Genomic DNA, 17,836 nt, shown 5'->3' with positions numbered 1-17,836 from the left:
TTAATTAAACCCTGATTTTGGGCCTTTTTTAAAATGTAAGTCCATCAGATAATGAATTGGTGATTCAAGCGAAAATACTATACAAAATTCGTCTAGGTTTTTTCCTTTTTAATTACACTGTGAACACTCACTTTTTAATTACACTATGAAATTTTTTATAAAAGATAAAGAGAAAAAAACACAACAACAAATAAAAAGAAAACAAGGAAATTTTTATTTTTATTTTTCATTTTTTGAAAACAAAGAAAATTAAATGACAAAATAAAATAAAAAACAAGGATTTTTTTTTTCATTTTTTGAATACAAAGAAAATTAAATTACGAACAAAAAAAAAACAAGGAAATCCCAAAAGAAACAAACGATAAAAAGGTACATATCAGCCGAAGGAGCCACGACACTTGACTGCACCGCAAAGACAAATTTTGTTGCCTCTGTAAAGTATCTCATCTTCTCCAACCTTCTCCACAGAAGAAACTCCATAGTCATAAGTTAACTCTGTCAATGGAAGGATATGCTTCATAGCAAACAGCCCTATGCGAACGTATCCATCATACTCAATAGGCTGCCAGAAAACATTAGGCAAGCAGCTGTGGTTCATGAACCGAGCAACGTTCCCTTTTTCCTTGGCGCTTATCAAAACTTGCGTCGGCAGATTGAATACTTCAGGGACGCTTTCCCAAATACTCTCACACACAAGCTCCGGTTCGTAGTTCCACCTAAACTTTTGGTAAACCCGAGATGAGTCGAATAAGTAGTCGTGATCCTCATCTTTCACTGCTTCTTTTGTCTTCCTCACACCAGCAAACTCGCAGATGAAGGTTCCGGCTCGGATTGGATCCCAAGAACGTAAGCCCCAACCACGGTTTATTGTCTTGAACACTTCCATGTGGAGCTTCAAACCGTTTTGAACCAATCGGTTTTTGCAGTCGTTGGGGCAAACACAATCTTCACCACACTCGTAAATCATTGGTTTACGACAAACCAAAACGGACTTGTGATACGGTACCTGGCCTCCGTTTTTATGCATGCACATGCAGCTTAGATGAGTGCATGACTCCTCTTGACAGTTCTGGCATCCAAGTGCTTGGCTATCGATGGGAATAGCATCTGTGTAATGCTGAGATGTTATGTATTCAAAGTCGTCAGGGTTGGTTTTGTCGTCTTCGTCCACTTCGTTGACCACCGGGACTGGTAAAAGCTCATTTCCAAAAGAATAATCTTCATGTATAAAACCCTTCCTGGAGGCACTCATGTTCAGCGTCCTCAAACTTTCAGCTTCTTTCCACATCGCATAACCAGTACGAGGTTGGTCCGCCTTCCTCACCAATTTAAACTTGAATTCGATGCAACCAGATTTCCCTATCGAAGTATGGATATTAGTAACATTGTAAAGTCCATCGTATATGTATATCTTCTTATCCACAAGGTAGGGATCGCTTCTGCCTAGGATGACTTTAACGTCAGTATTTCTTATATAACTTCTTTGCAATGCAAGGTTTCCTCTTTCCATAACTTGATCTTGAGGTACATCGTTCTTGGATCCACCATGTCCGGAATAGATCAACATGTCAGGCTGATTGATATCATCATCGTACTGTCCTGATGACACCACACTCGACGCAAGAGGTAGTACTTCCCCATCCTCAACCGTCAGGTAATCAATGCCAGCGACCGCTTGTCTATGAAGCCCGACTAAGCACATCTCCCCCCAGAAATAGAATATGTCGCCTATTTCTACTCCAGGAACTGTACCACGCCTCCTTTTCTTATTAGTCTGGACCCCCATAGTCCTGCAATTAGCCTCAGCGGTTGTAAGGATGTATTTCTGAAGGTTTAGTTGGCAAAATCTCCGTCTAACCGCATCAAACCGCATCATAACCGACTCAACAATGTCCCGGTTCCCGTTTACTATCTCTGCTTCGGTTATCCTTGAATCATAGTTGCTGGGTTTAGTTGGAACCTTTTTGACGTTTGGTACTTCTACTTTTTGCTCCTTTTCCCCCGAGGTCTTGTTTTTGGAACCCTTTGGTCGGCCAAGTCTTCGTTTTTCTGGAACAGTACTTGGACCAGCACCCGAAACAAATGAGTAGTTGTTGGAGCCATCAGATGGTCTAATGATTTGCAGTGGTGTGACATCTAGAGGAGGAGGAAGGTGCGTTTCTTCATGATCACATCTTCCTCGTTTTGTTGGAGCAGAACTTGGACCAGCACCCGCATAGTAGGAGTGGTTGTTGAAGTCATAAAATGGTCTAACGCTTCGCAGTGGTGTGACATCTAGGGGAGGAGGAAGGTGCGTTTCATCATCATCACATCGTCCTCTTTTCTTTGGAGTAGAACTTGGACCAGCACCCTCACAGTAGGAGTAGTTGTTGATGTCAAAAATTGGTCTAACGCTTCGCAATGGTGCAATCACTTGAGGAAGAGGACCGCCGGCATTCATGATGCAGGTTTCATCATATGGTTCTGATTTGACTGGACCAGTAAGAGGGCCGGCTCTTGTGCTGTAGGTTTCATTATATGGTTTTGGTTTGATTGGACCAGTACTAGGACCAGCATCTGCATCATAAGAACCCTTGTTGGAAGCATCGAATGGAACAATGCTTAGAAGCGGTGAGACCAATACAGGAGGGGGTACTGTTGATGATGATGTGTTCTCAACCTGTTCATCTTCAAAATAGCCTATGAAACTTGAGACCGATGTTGCCTTGATCGGAGTGAGACCATCCATTGCAATCCTAGCATCATACAAAAACAAGAAGTCAAAGACTAGTCAAAATTAAACAAGTAGACATGATGATATATTTTATTTTAGCCAAAAGTTGCGAAGAAATAACTAAACAAACAAAAGAAAAAAAAACCGTCGTTCTTTTTTGTTTCTGTTTTATTTAATAATAAATAAATAAAGATACAGTCGTTTTAATAAATGAAAGAGTCGCACTCACTCACACTATTATTAATGCTCTATAAACTACGAAAAGCTTTCCTGACAACTATAGAACCCTAAAAGAATCGAGTTTGGAGAGACGCTATTGAAACAAGAACACAACAAAGCAAACATCTCTTAAGTTCTTTTTTAATCTCTAAAGGCAACAAAGGGTAAGATGCATTATTGAGACTCGGTTCTGAGACTTGAAACGATTCTTTTCAAACCACGAAAAAGAAAGACTTGAACTCATGTATACCTATATAATAAGGGTTTTAAAACGAAGTAGATGTTCAAAACTATTGTTTGACAAGATTCAAACCACATATTCTTGTTCAATTACATAACAACATGTTTAGATCTGAATTCTATATACATATATCTCTTGGATTCAGAAGAGCTCTCATAAATCAGATCTCTTCACAAACAAAGAGATAGAAGAAAAAATAAATCTTGTGTAAGAAATATCATGCATATATATAACAAATATAAATCTAATCTCAATTCCGACAACAACAAGAACAAAATCAAATAACATAAAAAAGTTTATCTACTCTAACCGTTCGTCCCGACAACATATATCAAAGTAAATAAAACAATCACAGCTTGAACATAAAATTAAAGTGCGTATGAAGATAATCCTCAACAAGAAAACAATAAAATAGTGGAACAGCAAATTAAATCAAATCAGCAAGTACCTTGACAAGCCGAGAAATGAGATCTAGGTTACAAAAACAAGGAGCGGGATAGAAACAAGAAGCTGGAGACACACAAAAGGGAGAAGAAGAAAATGGATGAAAAGCAGCAATTCTAAAATATTTGGTTTTTTGTATCTGAGGGTGTGGTAGAGAGCAAAGAGATAATCTCTATTTAACAGTGAATTAGATGATGTGTTAAGATAAACGAGCGTATAATAGCCGTTAGATGGATATTACATATAATCTCCACCGTAGAATATTTTAGTCATTAAAATCTCCAGATTTTTTTGACTACACATTAATTTTAAAAACACTTTTGTCTAAAATAATAATTAACATAAATGTAAAAATATCTTTATTTACCTTCTAAAAAATACTTTCTACATATGATTATTCAACTATTTTGAAAAGGTTGAATAGCTATTTTGGTTCAATGCACCCAAAATTTTGACCCATATGATTAAATGTTGGGTCATCTTAAGTTGAATATGACTTCAGATGATATTTTCATTTAATTTAAACGAATTACATATATTCAGAAGTTTATTATTAACTTTGAATAATCTTAAAGATCAGTAGAACTTGTATGCACCTCATAGATAGCAAAGTCATTATGATTACAAAATGTATTCGACATTGCAGTTAGACACAAAATTGAGACGCAAACGAGAAGCAGATGAAAAAAGTCAATAGGCCAAATACTCAAGTCAAGTCATATATGGGTATGTTATGTTGAAAATTAAAAGCTTGCATTATACAGAAAAGCCATTCTTTGATTATATATGCTCAAGACACATGACACATCACTAGCTATAATATGTTATTGTATGTACAACATAATCTATGAATACGAAGCACTTGTTGCAGTTCTTCCCTATATATACCATGGATTTGTGCTAACGCATACAAACTAATTTGGCTTAAGTACGTATATGACGAAGTTGTTAAATGGATAAATATTGACATTTTGCTGCAACAGAAGTGAAAGATAAGTTTGGTCATAATACTTTGAAGACAATTGGGTTTAAAAACACACATCCTGATTGACTGAGATTAGGAGATAATTGCTACGAAAAGATGGTCATAGTGATAATGTACTTTCTTCGTAGTTTATACAATAGTAATAACAAATGGACCGAGAATTAATATGGATTTGGATTTCCTTAGCATATAGATTTGTTTTTACAGTTGGTATAACATAAAAATTTCCTAAGGAAATGCTCAGAATTGTTAATTATACTTAGGAACTAGCTGTTTTAGCTTTACTTTAAGTGTTTGACACACTTAACTAGAGTAATGCAAGTGCCAGTAGATGCTAATATTGCTAAGTATCTTTGCATGTAAACCGACAAAATCAAAAGTAAGAAGTAATGAAGTATAACATGATCTAGGGAGGATTTTTGGGATATCTTTAACCGAAAAGGAGTAACAATGCTACTATGCAGCAATAGTGATATTAAGGTAATGCAACAAAGATGTTGCCTGCAAGATTAGAGTAATCAGGATTCTGATCCTGATAAATTTAAGAAACTTGTTTTCTATTTTTGTTGCCCACGTGTTTGCTGTCGTATTTACTATATGATTAAAAAACAATTATAAATAGGAAACAAGTTTTTTAAATTTATCGAAAAATATGAGAACAAACACATGGACTACAAAATAGTTTTAAACGTATATAAAAAGTGCAATTAGTATACGATAAACGACACTAATTAATAGGAACGAAATTCTTAAATTAATTTAAAAAACACAAAAAGAAACATGTGCGCTCCAAAATGATCATGCACACGTGTGAAAAAAGATTAAGATAGAAGACACTAATTAATATTCCCTCTGCTTCGTTATAAGTGATGTTTTAGCCAATTTTTTTGTTTCAGTATAAGTGATGTTTTCAATTTCTTATGCAAAAATTTAATACATTTAATTTTTTTTGACCAATTATATTTTACATTATAATTTCTTATTGATTGAATTCATAATAGTTAATGATGTTTTTATGGAAAATAGGTAAGTTATATGTTTTATTATTTAGTGTGTCAAAACCTTAAACATCACTTATAATGAAACAATTTTTATAATTTTATCGAAATATACAAAAGCAAACACGTGCGCTACAAAATAGTCATGCACACTTATAGAAAAACATGTGTTACAACATTAAAAGAAACTCATGCACGCTTTGTGTTTAGGATTGGAAATGATATTTATATATATATATATATAAATATATATTATAACATGAAAAAATTTCATCACCTCTGCCGATTTAAGCTAATTATAGATATGTATATTGCAGGATACATATGTACTATAATGCTCATTTTCATAACTGTATTTTAACACAGATATACCGTAAATCATATTACACTGATCATATCTTTAACATTATCATGGTATTATAAATATCTAACATGTGAGCTGAAGACTTAAATTGATTTGATTTGTGAAGTCGACGAAGTAAAGTAAACAAACTAGAGTCTAGAGATATATACATCTGGGTTTACGAAGCTAGATTATGATCCAACCAATGTCACCAATTATGTTTTTTTTTTCTTTTGGTAAAATTTTCACCAATCACATGTTGGACCTTGCTTCATAGACATCCAACATAATTTACTAATTAACTCCTTAAGAAATGCTATAAATCTATAATATTATGTTCAATTACGTTAATCCTTTAACCAGTGGAAGGAGTCTGATGGCAAACTTATATCCTCAGCAACCGCCTGAGTCACCATAGCCAACCACATAAAATAACCTCGAAACACACACAAAAAATTTCGTGTTATATTTGCTATTTTATTTAGAAGTCCGACAAGATCCAAACTGTATAGGTAAAAAAAAAAAAAAAAAAAAAAAAAAAAAAAACTAAAGAAAAGGAATGTTTTGGAACAACAAATGATTGAACTTAGGATTCTAGCTTCCTGTAGAAAATTAGACAACAACACTTGCTTGATTCATTCTTCCCTAGTAACGTGATCAATGGCTTTTTGATAGGCATAATAGGCCCAGATTTCATAAAATGGGCCTCAAACCCAGGTCCAAAATTTCCCCTTGTTTTTAAGTATATAGTTAGTCGAATCCTCGTGCTCGGGAGAACCGCGGATTTTTTTTGGTTTCCTAAAGACGGACGATAGCTTTGAGTTTCTCCGCTGGACAATAAGGTATCACCGACCACTGTGTTTCGGCAAGACCCGTCGGAGGAGAATCTCAGTTTAGGGTTTTGCTTGTAGGGTAAACCTCAGAAGGTATGTTTTCCTGATCTGAGGTACAACGAGTCCTCTTGGAGGCAAAATTTGATGGCGTTGAGGCAGCATAAGCTTTAGCTAGACTTGTTGGAGGATTGTTACACTGATTGAATCTCAGATTAGGATTTACCTGTTGAAGGTCTTTTCTCCGGGAATCAGGAGGTGAAATTTATGGCTGATAAGTACAACGTTGAGGAAGCAGAGGCTTTGGCCAAGCGAGCCTTGGTACAACTCTTTCCCAGTTTTAATAATACTTGTCTGCTTTCTCGTTTGAAAAAAAACAATAAAAATCAGATTTTTAATAGCTGGGTTTCGTAAAATTGTTTGCTTTCTTCAGCATCTACCAATTGCACAGGCGACGCCGATCTATGAGCAGCTTTTGTCTCTTTATCCCACTTCTGTAAGTTCCCATGACTTCGCTTCCCCGGGTTTTGGGGGCTATTTTTGCTGGAAACTTTCCTGATTTATTTGTATTTGCTTAAAATTGTGTGAGCCCCTTTGTAGGCGAGATATTGGAAGCAATATGTGGAGGCACAGATGGCTGTAAACAATGATGATGCTACGAAACAGATATTTAGTCGTTGTCTGTTGACCTGCCTTCAAGTTCCTCTTTGGTATGAGATGCTTTTCTTTTCTTTTTTTACTCGTTGATAAGAAAGAGTCAATTTAACATCTTTCTGTCTCATTGTTTCTTATGTCGAGCCTCTTGCTTAGCTATCTCCTTGAATGTAATTCAAACTTCTTATTCTCTTAGGCAATGTTACATTCGGTTCATCAGAAAGGTCTACGACAAGAAAGGAGCAGAGGGTCAAGAGGAGACCACAAAGGCTTTCGAGTTTATGCTTAACTATATTGGTATCACTTCTCTTCAGGAGTTTGGCTCTATTTTGTTTTTTTTTCCTCATTTCAATCTTGTGTACATATCTGATAAATAAAGGGGGAAATTTCGCCTGTGAGTAATGGTAACAGTTATGTGTAGTAAAAGATATGATTTTGATCAAATTCATGCTTAATAGAGTTGTTAACTCTTGTATTTCTTTGTCTTGACATGATTGTGTATGTTATACTGTTGTAAGTTGGCTTACATTAGATAATGCTGGTTTGGTTAAGAGGCATGGAAATAATAGTTTGGGATAAATGACTACTGTAAAAAGGATATGCGTATTACTTGGATCAAGTAAATAGAAGCACGTTGTGTCTCAAATTCTGATGTTCATACTACTTTAAATCCTGAATATCTCTGTCCAGTCGTCTAGCTCTATTTAAACTTCTTGTATGTTCTTATAAAATGTGGTGTGTGTACATTTTCTGTTGTTGAAACATTGTTGAATCAGACAATCATCATATTCTGTTGAACCCCTTGTTCTTTATCACATTTCATGACACTTCAGTGTGACATAAGAAATGGTTTTTTTGATTCATCTTCTATGAATTATCATATATATTTACTACAGTGAAAATCCATGATAAGGTTCTCTGACTGGTAGTGTGTCAGTCCTTGGAGAAATAGTATTGTATCACGGATTATTGATATCCATCAGCAATAGCAAACACATACTTAAGCTTTGCATCCATTTAGAGCTCTAGTTTCTCTTTAACATGCCAACACATAAGATAACTTGAGCACTACTAATGGTGGTTTCTTTTGATGTATGATCTCCAGGGACAGACATAGCATCAGGGCCTATATGGACTGAGTACATTACCTTTCTAAAATCTCTTCCGGTTCGTTATATCATTCTTACTTTGTCCTTGATACTAATAATTTGTTATAGCAGAGAAACTAATAGATTCTGGTGCAGGCTCTTAACGCCTACGAAGATTCGCAACGACTCCGAAAAGTGTATCAGAGAGCTATATTAACTCCGACCCATCATGTTGAACAACTTTGGAAGGATTATGAGAACTTTGAAAATTCTGTTAACCGTCAATTGGTAAACTGCTAAGAAATTTAAAACTGTGTGGTTTCTTTTTAGATGAAGTTGTAGTGTAATAGAAGCAGGTACATAATTGTTTTTCTTTGTTTGGTTGATGGATGATGATCTAACCTATTCCTGTGAGCAGGCAAAAGGACTTGTAAATGAGTATCAACCAAAATTTAACAGCGCCAGAGCTGTATATAGGGAGCGCAAGAAGTACATTGAAGAAATTGATTGGAACATGCTTGCTGTCCCACCAACAGGATCTTCCAAGGTTAACAATTTCTCATACATTGCTTCTTTCTTTATTTTTTTTTAATTTGGCAATATTGGGTGTATTGAATCTGAAATTGGCTGAAAAGACATTATTAGCATAAATTCATGTCATGAGATCAGGTTATTAAGATAGGAAATACATATTGAGCTAATAATTCTTTCAGTTTCTCGATTAGTATCATTTGCTCACTGTGGTACTCTGCACCGTCTTATCGTTTATGCAGGAAGAAACTCAGTGGGTGGCCTGGAAAAAGTTTTTATCCTTTGAAAAGTAAACCCCCAAAATATGATCTTACTTTTTACTTTAATTTACTTTTCATTCAGTGATAACATACGTTTTTACGTAGCTGCTTAGCCATTTTTCTTTACAAAGCTAGATATTAATATATAAAATAATTAGTTGGTCTCTCAGTAGAATTTTGGTTGTGTTTGCTTTACGACTAATATTGAGATGTTTATTTTATCTTGTTCTATCTCTTATTTGCTGATAAATTTAGTGATGATCTAAATTAGAAATTTGGAATGAAATCTATCAAATTGCATCCAACAAGTGATTATTAGGTCTATGCATATCATTCTTTAACGAGTCCTTCTAAATTATAACTAACTTCTACTTCTAATACTTTCAGAGGAAACCCTCAAAGGATTGACACGGCCTCGTCAACTAAGCGGATTATATATGCCTATGAACAGGTATACAAAGAGTCAGTGAGATGCCTTTCCTGAAATTTAGGAGGACTAATCTCCGAAATGTGTTTTTTCTTAATTGGCTGATTATTACTCTGGTTTTTCAGTGTCTGATGTGTTTATATCACTTTCCCGATGTATGGCATGACTATGCTGAGTGGCACGTAAAATCTGGTTCCTCAGATGCTGCAATCAAAGTATTTCAGCGAGCTCTTAAAGCTATTCCTGGTAAATCTAATTTTATCCTTTGTTTCTTTATGTCTATGAACTATTAGTTGCTTTATGAAGGTCTGACTATTACTCTTTGCTAACCCGCTGGCTTACAGTTTTAGTCTTATCTTCTATTTACTCTTAAGAAGTTTATTTTCTCTGTTGTCTTCATTCTGTGGTCTTTTACATATCTTTAAGTGTCTACATTGCCCACTCTCTTATGTCAGATTCAGAAATGTTGAAATATGCTTATGCTGAGATGGAGGAATCTCGTGGAGCAATTCAGGTTCTTGTTCTTGCTGCATGCTTCTCATTATCTATATATATTAGTTGTTTTCATGCCCTTTGCTCATAGTTGTATGATTTTGCAGTCAGCAAAGAAATTATATGAAAGCATTTTGGGAGTTAGCACAAACTCTTTGGCACATATACAAGTACGTGTACACTGAATTTAGGACTGCTAAGATTGGCATAAAAAGCATATCTACGCTTTTCATAGTTACATGCGGACCATTGTATTTTTTCACCATATTCATGGGGTTGCTCATCTCCATCTATTTCTCACGTATAATTATTTTCACTTTTAGATTGTTTATTTTCTCTCGGAACATTCTCATATGATATACTTGTATATTCTTACGCAGTTCCTTCGTTTTCTCCGAAGGGCCGAGGGTGTTGAAGCTGCTCGCAAGTACTTTTTAGATGCTAGAAAATCTCCTAGCTGCACATATCATGTGTATATTGCTTTTGCTACGATGGTCTTTTGTCTTGACAAGGATCCAAAGGTGGCTTTTCTTACCTACTATGTGGTTTATGGATTATTTGGAACTGCATTTTTCTTTGGTCTTGTTGGTATATAAATAAATTGATTATGAAGGAAGTAGTGGTCGCTCAGTCAAGTTCAGAACCCACTCGTCTTATTTTCCTCTTAGTTTGTTAAGTAGGCTAGGAGGCTTTTGTGATAATGAAGTTATTGTGGTGTTTTGGTTATTGATGCACTAAATCTCTTCCTTTCGTTGTAAAGTACATGTACCTTACTTTTATTTCTCGTACATTCCTCTTTGTCATCATTTGTTCATTTCTTTAACAGAAAAAAAGAAAATTAAAACGTCATTCTTGCAAGACAAATACATAAATGTAGCATTCTGATATCAATATCTATTCAGTTTCACAATAAAAGTACTTATGTTTGAATACGTATGCAGGTTGCTCATAAAATCTTTGAGGAGGGATTGAAACTCTATATGAATGAACCTGTTTACATCCTTGAGTGAGGGTCACTGCAGCCTTACTAAGAGTTTCATTTTTTAAAGATATACTTGAATCTCTTCTATGTAATGAGACTTTAGGGCCTACTCAAGTAAAATAAACTTGTTTTTCTCTCCCTAACTTTCCTAAAACAGAATTTAACCCTGATGGTTTTGCTTTGCATTATAGGTATGCAGATTTCTTGACTAGATTGAATGATGATAGAAATATCAGAGCTCTATTTGAACGAGCATTAAGCACTTTACCAGCTGAAGAATCTGCTGAGGTACGCTGATAGGGATGTTTTGTTCCTCAAAGCCATTTAAGAACACCAGTTTTTTTTTCTTAAGCATGAAAAGAGACACAAGGAAGTTAACCAACCTGCTAATCAAATACCCGAGCAACTCATTTGATTCTAGCATTTCTGAATGCTTAAATATGATAATGGTTTAGCAATTGGAGGTGTAACTTGATGCACATCTGAGCCTTATGAACAATGCTGGGGATGACAGGCATTTAAAATTAAACGATAACAGTTCTCATGTAATACTGTTTCAAATGCTTATATAATAAAGAAGCCAATTGGTGGCAGTAAGTAGGTTACACCCTAGTGCTAATTGCTTTCTAGGATTAACATTTTTACTGCCGTATGTTTTGCAGGTCTGGAAAAGATTCATACAGTTCGAGCAAACATATGGAGATCTTGCTAGTATTTTAAAGGTAGTCAACTCAGAATGTTGGGAGCTTAGTAGGAAAGAACATGTAGTTAGCGTCCTGTGTTTTGTTTTGGTTGACTCCGTTACGATGACAAGTTTGTTGAAGAGTCCCAGTATTTATGTCTATTCACTGGCCTTTGATTGCATGGAAGATCCTTTAAAATGCTGACACTTTCAAATTATTGCTAGAATAGACTAGGTTAGAGTGGCACCTCACAAAAGAGAAATTTGATCAACTATGAAAATTTACTGAAATCAGATCCACAATAGGCCCAGTATCAAAGTGTGGCTGTTTGATGGAAAATTCTGCTTACATACCTATCTTTTTCTCTGAAATATTCTTTACTATGACAACCGTGTTGTAGGTTGAGCAGAGAAGGAAAGAAGCACTTTCTGGAAAAGGGGAAGAGGGATCTTCTCCTCTAGAGAGTTCACTTCAAGACGTTGTTTCTCGGTACAGTTACATGGATCTTTGGCCATGCAGTTTTAAGGAGCTTGATCATTTATCCAGACAAGAGGTATATCCCATGCAATGATTGCAATTACAATTAGCCCGAATGGTTACTGATGATGTAGCTAGTATGTACTAATTCTAACCGATCATTGTATTCGCTATAGTTGCTTGTGAAGAATCTGAATAAGAAAGTAGGGAAGACAAATCTACCTCATGGTCCTGCAGCTATAGGTCTGTAATTTTTTCGTTTTCTGTGTGATCGATTATGTTAAACTTTGGTGATGACTGAAGTAAATAAACCGCCTTGTGGGCTGCAGGTAGTGTAGCTTCTTCGTCGAAAGTTGTTTATCCAGATACATCTCAGATGGTTGTTTATGACCCGACAAAGAAATCAGGTATCGGATTTGCACTTTGCAGTTTGCAGAATCATTTGGCTGTATGATGCACTGAATTGTGAGTTATATTTGAATCATTCATGTTTTAACTGTAGAGTTTGCTAGTTCTACAAACCCAGTGGCAGTTTCTGCTTCGAACACCTTCCCAAGTATTGTGACTGCAACTACAACTCATGGATCAGCCAGCACATATGACGAAATACCAAAAACTACCCCACCTGCATTGTTAGCGTTTTTAGCTAACTTGCCTGTTGTTGATGGTAAGTCTCTTTTAACCAACTCGAAGTTGTATTCGAACTGAGCACCTGATTATGTTTCCACTAACCAATTAGTTTGTCACTATCCTCTCAAATCTCAGGTCCAACACCCAATGTGGATGTTGTTCTGTCAATATGTTTGCAGAGTGAGTTACCAACAAGTCAAAATGTAAAGCAGAATTTGGTTGCCAAAGGCAATGCTCCAAGTCAAAACGAGTCCTCGGGTCCAAACCGTGGTGGGTCTCAAAGATTGTCAAGAGACAGAAGAGCTACAAAGAGAAAAGATTCAGACAGTTAGTTCTCTTTGCTTATGTTTGTGTTCAAGTGTATATATAGTTTATGGCTCATGGAAGTGAACCATCTATGCCATCACTCGAATGTTTGGCACTTAGTAGGTGTAGATGTCTAGATGAACAGAATTTCTACCATCCCGTAGAACGACCATTGTAAATGATTGTTACTTATCTTACTCTATCTATATGTCTCTGTTAACAGGGCAAGAAGAAGATGATACAGCAACTGTACAAAGCCAGCCTCTACCCACAGATGTTTTCAGACTAAGGCAGATGCGTAAAGCTCGAGGGATCTCAACATCATCACAGACACCAACCGGTTCCACATCGTATGGTAGTGCCTTCTCCGGGGAGCTTTCTGGTAGCACTGGTTAAAATTCACTGAGATGGGCAAATTCATGATGCTTCACTTGTTCCTGTAATTCATTTCTCCCAACTTAAAGCAATAAAACAAGCCTCTTTCTATATATATGTTAATAAAATCTTCTCAAAGGTGGTTACATTTATATTAGTGGTTCTCAAAGGACAGTCAACTATGAACATGCAAAATCCGAAACTAGTATTACTACTGATCTGAACCTGAAGTGCTTCTTACAAAATCTTTCAAATCAGTCAAAATTTTCACCACATCTCTCATGGATGGTCTGTTCTCCGGCCTCTTGTCTGTACACCTTAGAGCCATGTCTGTAACTTGTATTGCTTGTTCCCTAAGCTTCGTATCAAGAAGCTCATCTACAAGTGTTGGATCAACGATTGGACCAGCAGTATCATCGTCATCTTCATAGCGGCTTAATATAGATCTGACCCAGCTCACGATATTGGTATCCTCTGGGAAAGATCTGTCTAGTGCTCTCTTTCCTGTAACCAGCTCGAGCAAAACAACTCCATAACTGTAAACATCTGATTCCTTGCTCCTCACTGTCTTGTAAGCATTTTCTGCTTGATAGAAAAAAGGTTCAGAGCATGTATAACCTAACAGTGAACAAATTGCAAAAGTGTTATGCTGAGAAGTGTACCTGGTGCGATGTAGCCAGTTGTGCCTGTAACGGTGGCTGTTGAAACTGTTGAGTCATCTAAAATCCGAGCCAATCCGAAATCTCCAATGTGAGGCTCCATATCCGAGTCCATTAGTATGTTCTCTGGTTTGATGTCGCGGTGAATGATTGGTGGATAACAATCATGGTGTAGATATGCCAGTCCGTGCGCAATCCCAAGGGATATGTTAAACCGTGCAGACCAGTCAAGAATGGCTTCTCCTTGATTACCTCTGTGCAAAACGTCATGCAGGCTTCCATTGGGCATATACTGATACAGCATTAAGCCATCTTCTCTCCTCATCCAAAATCTTTCTAACCGAATGAGATTTCTGTGTCTGACTAGCCCGATTGTTTCGATCTCCCTCTTCATATTTTGGTTTGCGCGTATGTGTTCCGCAAAGATGAGTTTCTTCACGGCGTATTCTTCGCCTGACCCTAACGAGGCTCTGTAAACAACTCCATGAGCTCCTCTTCCGATGATGTACTTATCATCTAGATTGTCAGTGGCTGCAAGAACTTTGTTCAGCAACAAGGACAGACCTTCTTCCTCCGCGAGTACATTAGCATCTTCTGTCTTGGCTCCTCTTTTGCACCTGAGGAAAACCAAAACCAGAGCAAAAAGCAAAGCCAATACGGCTAGAAAGGACCCAGCTGCTATAAGGGCAATCTTCCAGGTGCTAAGTTTGGCTTGACCTTTGCAAGATTTAAACTTGTCGCGGGTAATGGCACTTGCTGAGTAAGGAGGTTGAATGCAGAGGTCTGGATTTCCAGAGAACATTGAAGAATTTGATATCAGATTTGCCGGTATTGGACCAGTGAACTGATTATACGAGACGTCAACCTGACCCAAAAACTTAAGACTTTGAAGAACAGATAAAGACCCTGTCAACTTGTTGTTGGATATGTTGAGCCGTTCGAGGTTGATAAGATTCCCCAATGCGGTTGGAATCTCACCCATAAAGCCGTTGCCACTGAGGTCTAAGCCATAGCGTAAACTCTTTAACAAGCCAACTGATGAAGGAATCTCACCTCCAAAAGCATTTCGAGCTATCCGCAGATCTGAGAGGCGATCAAGCTCAGCCAAGAACGGTGGCATGGCTCCCAAAAATTTATTATCGCTGAGAACTAAAGTGGACAAGCTTTTCCAGCTTCTGAAGCTCGATGGCAGAGAACCATTCAATGAGTTGGACCCTACGTCAAAATACAGCATTCTCGCACAACCTGATAGCTGGGATGGCAGAGGACCTTCCAGATGATTATATGAAAGATTCAAGCGTCCGAGGCTTTGCAAATTTCCCAGTTCTGGAGGTATCAGACCCGTGAGTTTGTTTCGAGAGAGGTCAATGGTCAGGAGATTCTTACAGCTTCCCAAGCTGCCCGGGATGGATCCTTCAAAGTTGTTGCTTTTGAGGTTCACATAAGAAAGATTATGACTCTCAGGAAATTCCGGAAGAAGACCTGAAAGCATATTTTCTTCAAGTCTGACTCTCTTGAGGGTCTTACACTGACGAATAGACGCTGGTATCGTACCATGAAGCTGATTAGAGCCCAAGACGAAAATTCTCAACTTCTGTCCATGGCAGATATGGGGTGGTATCTCCCCTGTAAAACGGTTACCAAAAAGGTCCACCTCCTCTAAGCTTTGATTCATGCCTAAACTCATTGGTATCTCTCCATAAAAGTTGTTGTTAAACAGCGTAAGATTCCTAAGGTGCTTCAGCTGAGCTACTTCAACTGGTAATTCCCCAGTGAGAGTGTTGTTATAAACGACCATGTCTGTCAGACTCTGAATCTTCCATATGCCAATAGGAATCTCACCGGACAGCTTATTCACAAAAAGCTCCAGACTTTGTAGCTTCTTTAGGTTACCCAATGCAGGAGGTATCACGCCTTGGAGCTGGTTGTCGTTCAGCTTTAAGGTTTCCAAGCTGCTGCAGTTCCCCAGGTCTTGAGGGATGATCCCAGAGAGACGATTCTCGGAAAGGTCAATATACCAAGCCTTTTTCAACATACCCAAGGATGATGGGATTGTACCTGTTAAGTTGCATTTGATAATGGCTAAAGAGTGAAGGCTGCTACAGTTGCCAATTTCAGGTGGAACACCACCTTGGAAATCGTTGTAAGACAGATCCAAAGTCACCAACTTCTTGCAATTGCTAGAACCGAAATGAATCCTCCCTCCAAGGCTGTTGTTACTGACAAATAATTCGCCAAGATTCTCAAGTAGATTGAGACTTTCGGGTAAAACACCATTTAACTTGTTCTTGTTCAAAGCCAGATATTTCAGCTTACGGCACTTGTACCCAATCGACTCGGGAATGGTACCAGACAACTCATTATGAGACAGCCCGAGTTCTTCGAGCTCTTCCAATTCACCAACACTTGCAGGAATCAGACCACGAAGATTATTACGATCAAGATAGAGAAACCTTAAATTCTTCAAGCTACCAAAAAAATCTGGAACTTCTCCGGAAAACCCATTCCTAGACAAATCCAAATACTCAAGTGAGGTACAGTTTACTAAACTTGAAGGCAATACACCAGAGAAACTGTTATCACTCAGATCCAGAATCAACAAGCTCTTAAGCTCCCCGATTTCAGAAGCTAATTGGCCTGAAACCCCAGAACCAGACAAATTTAGCGTCTCGACGTTACGAGAATGATCACAAGTGACACCAAACCAGCTATCACATGGAGTGGTGTTGTTCTTCCACGTCGAAGCAACTTCAAGCGGGACTTTATCAAAATGGTCGAGAAGCGAGAGTAAAGCCAAACCCTCTGAGTTTAAACAAGAGACAGTATCTACACGGAAGTAGACAAAGAGACAGCAAAGCAGAGTAATTTCGACTAACCCGAGATTCCTCATCTGAAATTAAAAGCTGAAAAGACACGTACCTAGAAACTCAAATTCGAAACAACACTCAACACTGAACCCAGAATGAGGAAAAAAGAAAGAAAAGAAAAGGAGAGAGCTTGATTTGTTGAAGGCTTTGGTTACCGAAATCGATTGCATTATTTATTAAAAAAAAAACGATAGGGATGAGAGTTAGGAGACGATTGAAAAGGAGAACACTCAAAAAAGAAGGCGACTTTTTAGCTCACTCGTCAGAGATTGTGAACCTATCTGTACAAACGAGCGACTTCAACGTTGTTTCGTGTTTGTGTTTACTCGGTGACTCTCATCATCTTTCTTTTCCGATTTTTTTCAATTATTTTTCTCCATTTCCCACGTTTTTTTGTTAGCTTCTATTTTCTAGTTTATTAACACAGACAAATAATGTTGTCAAAATAATACTAATAATATTAAAGATAAAATGTTGATTTATCCTGTTGATTATGTATTAAGAATTTAAGATAGTGGAGCACTCATCGGAATTTAAAAGTCTTCAAAACCACTTGTAATTGTCTATAGATCATCTACCTCTCTTTTTTATATAAAGTTTTATGTTTCTCTCATGATTATAAAATTTCATCA

At 37.1% G+C, this 17,836-nt stretch overlaps 3 protein-coding genes across 4 annotated transcripts; 1 reads left to right on the top strand and 2 right to left on the bottom strand.

Moving 5' to 3' along the window:
* Positions 1-291: 291 nt before the first annotated feature.
* Positions 292-3,750, bottom strand: LOC17897042 (histone-lysine N-methyltransferase, H3 lysine-9 specific SUVH7). Its single transcript, XM_006304472.2, has 2 exons — positions 3,622-3,750; positions 292-2,735 (listed from the first exon to the last, which is right to left on the bottom strand). Exon 2 carries the CDS (start codon positions 2,726-2,728, stop codon positions 377-379), a length of 2,352 nt encoding a protein of 783 aa, XP_006304534.1. The 5' UTR covers positions 2,729-2,735; positions 3,622-3,750; the 3' UTR covers positions 292-376.
* Positions 3,751-6,720: 2,970 nt separating this feature from the next.
* On the top strand, positions 6,721-13,830 carry LOC17900002 (cleavage stimulation factor subunit 77). Of its 2 annotated transcripts, none has more exons than XM_023789004.1 (23): positions 6,721-6,785; positions 6,855-7,094; positions 7,207-7,269; positions 7,374-7,483; positions 7,624-7,724; positions 8,533-8,594; positions 8,672-8,803; positions 8,934-9,062; positions 9,289-9,335; positions 9,694-9,757; positions 9,859-9,979; positions 10,189-10,247; positions 10,333-10,395; positions 10,606-10,746; positions 11,167-11,231; positions 11,399-11,495; positions 11,870-11,929; positions 12,291-12,443; positions 12,544-12,610; positions 12,697-12,774; positions 12,870-13,034; positions 13,133-13,324; positions 13,527-13,830. In XM_023789004.1, exons 2-23 carry the CDS (start codon positions 7,041-7,043, stop codon positions 13,697-13,699), a joined length of 2,196 nt encoding a protein of 731 aa, XP_023644772.1. In that variant the 5' UTR covers positions 6,721-6,785; positions 6,855-7,040; the 3' UTR covers positions 13,700-13,830. The 2 variants fall into 2 exon arrangements, with proteins under 2 accessions (XP_023644772.1, XP_006303637.1); XM_006303575.2 differs by having other exon boundaries at positions 6,727-6,869; positions 7,009-7,094.
* On the bottom strand, positions 13,771-17,551 carry LOC17900899 (leucine-rich repeat receptor-like protein kinase PEPR2). The gene is made up of 2 exons (XM_023789003.1): positions 14,341-17,551; positions 13,771-14,260 (listed from the first exon to the last, which is right to left on the bottom strand). The coding sequence occupies exons 1-2, from the start codon at positions 17,225-17,227 to the stop codon at positions 13,890-13,892; spliced, it is 3,258 nt and encodes a 1,085-aa protein (XP_023644771.1). The 5' UTR covers positions 17,228-17,551; the 3' UTR covers positions 13,771-13,889.
* Between the last annotated feature and the right edge of the window lie 285 nt (positions 17,552-17,836).

This window comes from Capsella rubella, unplaced genomic scaffold, assembly GCF_000375325.1.
Source record: "Capsella rubella cultivar Monte Gargano unplaced genomic scaffold, Caprub1_0 scaffold_1, whole genome shotgun sequence".
Classification (NCBI taxonomy): Eukaryota; Viridiplantae; Streptophyta; class Magnoliopsida; order Brassicales; family Brassicaceae; genus Capsella; species Capsella rubella.
This window is presented reverse-complemented; position numbering and strand designations above follow the sequence as displayed.

Bases quoted from the DNA above. Each gene is read 5' to 3' on its own strand.
- LOC17900899 (XM_023789003.1), bottom strand. From the start codon at position 17,227: ATGAGGAATCTCGGGTTAGTCGAAATTACTCTGCTTTGCTGTCTCTTT. The intron at 14,261-14,340 runs GTACACTTCTCA...TCTATCAAGCAG, and splicing joins AACTGGCTACATCGCACCAG to AAAATGCTTACAAGACAGTG.
- LOC17900002 (XM_023789004.1), top strand. From the start codon at position 7,041: ATGGCTGATAAGTACAACGTTGAGGAAGCAGAGGCTTTGGCCAAGCGA. The intron at 7,725-8,532 runs GTATCACTTCTC...TATGATCTCCAG, and splicing joins GTTTATGCTTAACTATATTG to GGACAGACATAGCATCAGGG. The intron at 8,804-8,933 runs GTAAACTGCTAA...TCCTGTGAGCAG, and splicing joins ATTCTGTTAACCGTCAATTG to GCAAAAGGACTTGTAAATGA.
- LOC17897042 (XM_006304472.2), bottom strand. From the start codon at position 2,728: ATGGATGGTCTCACTCCGATCAAGGCAACATCGGTCTCAAGTTTCATA.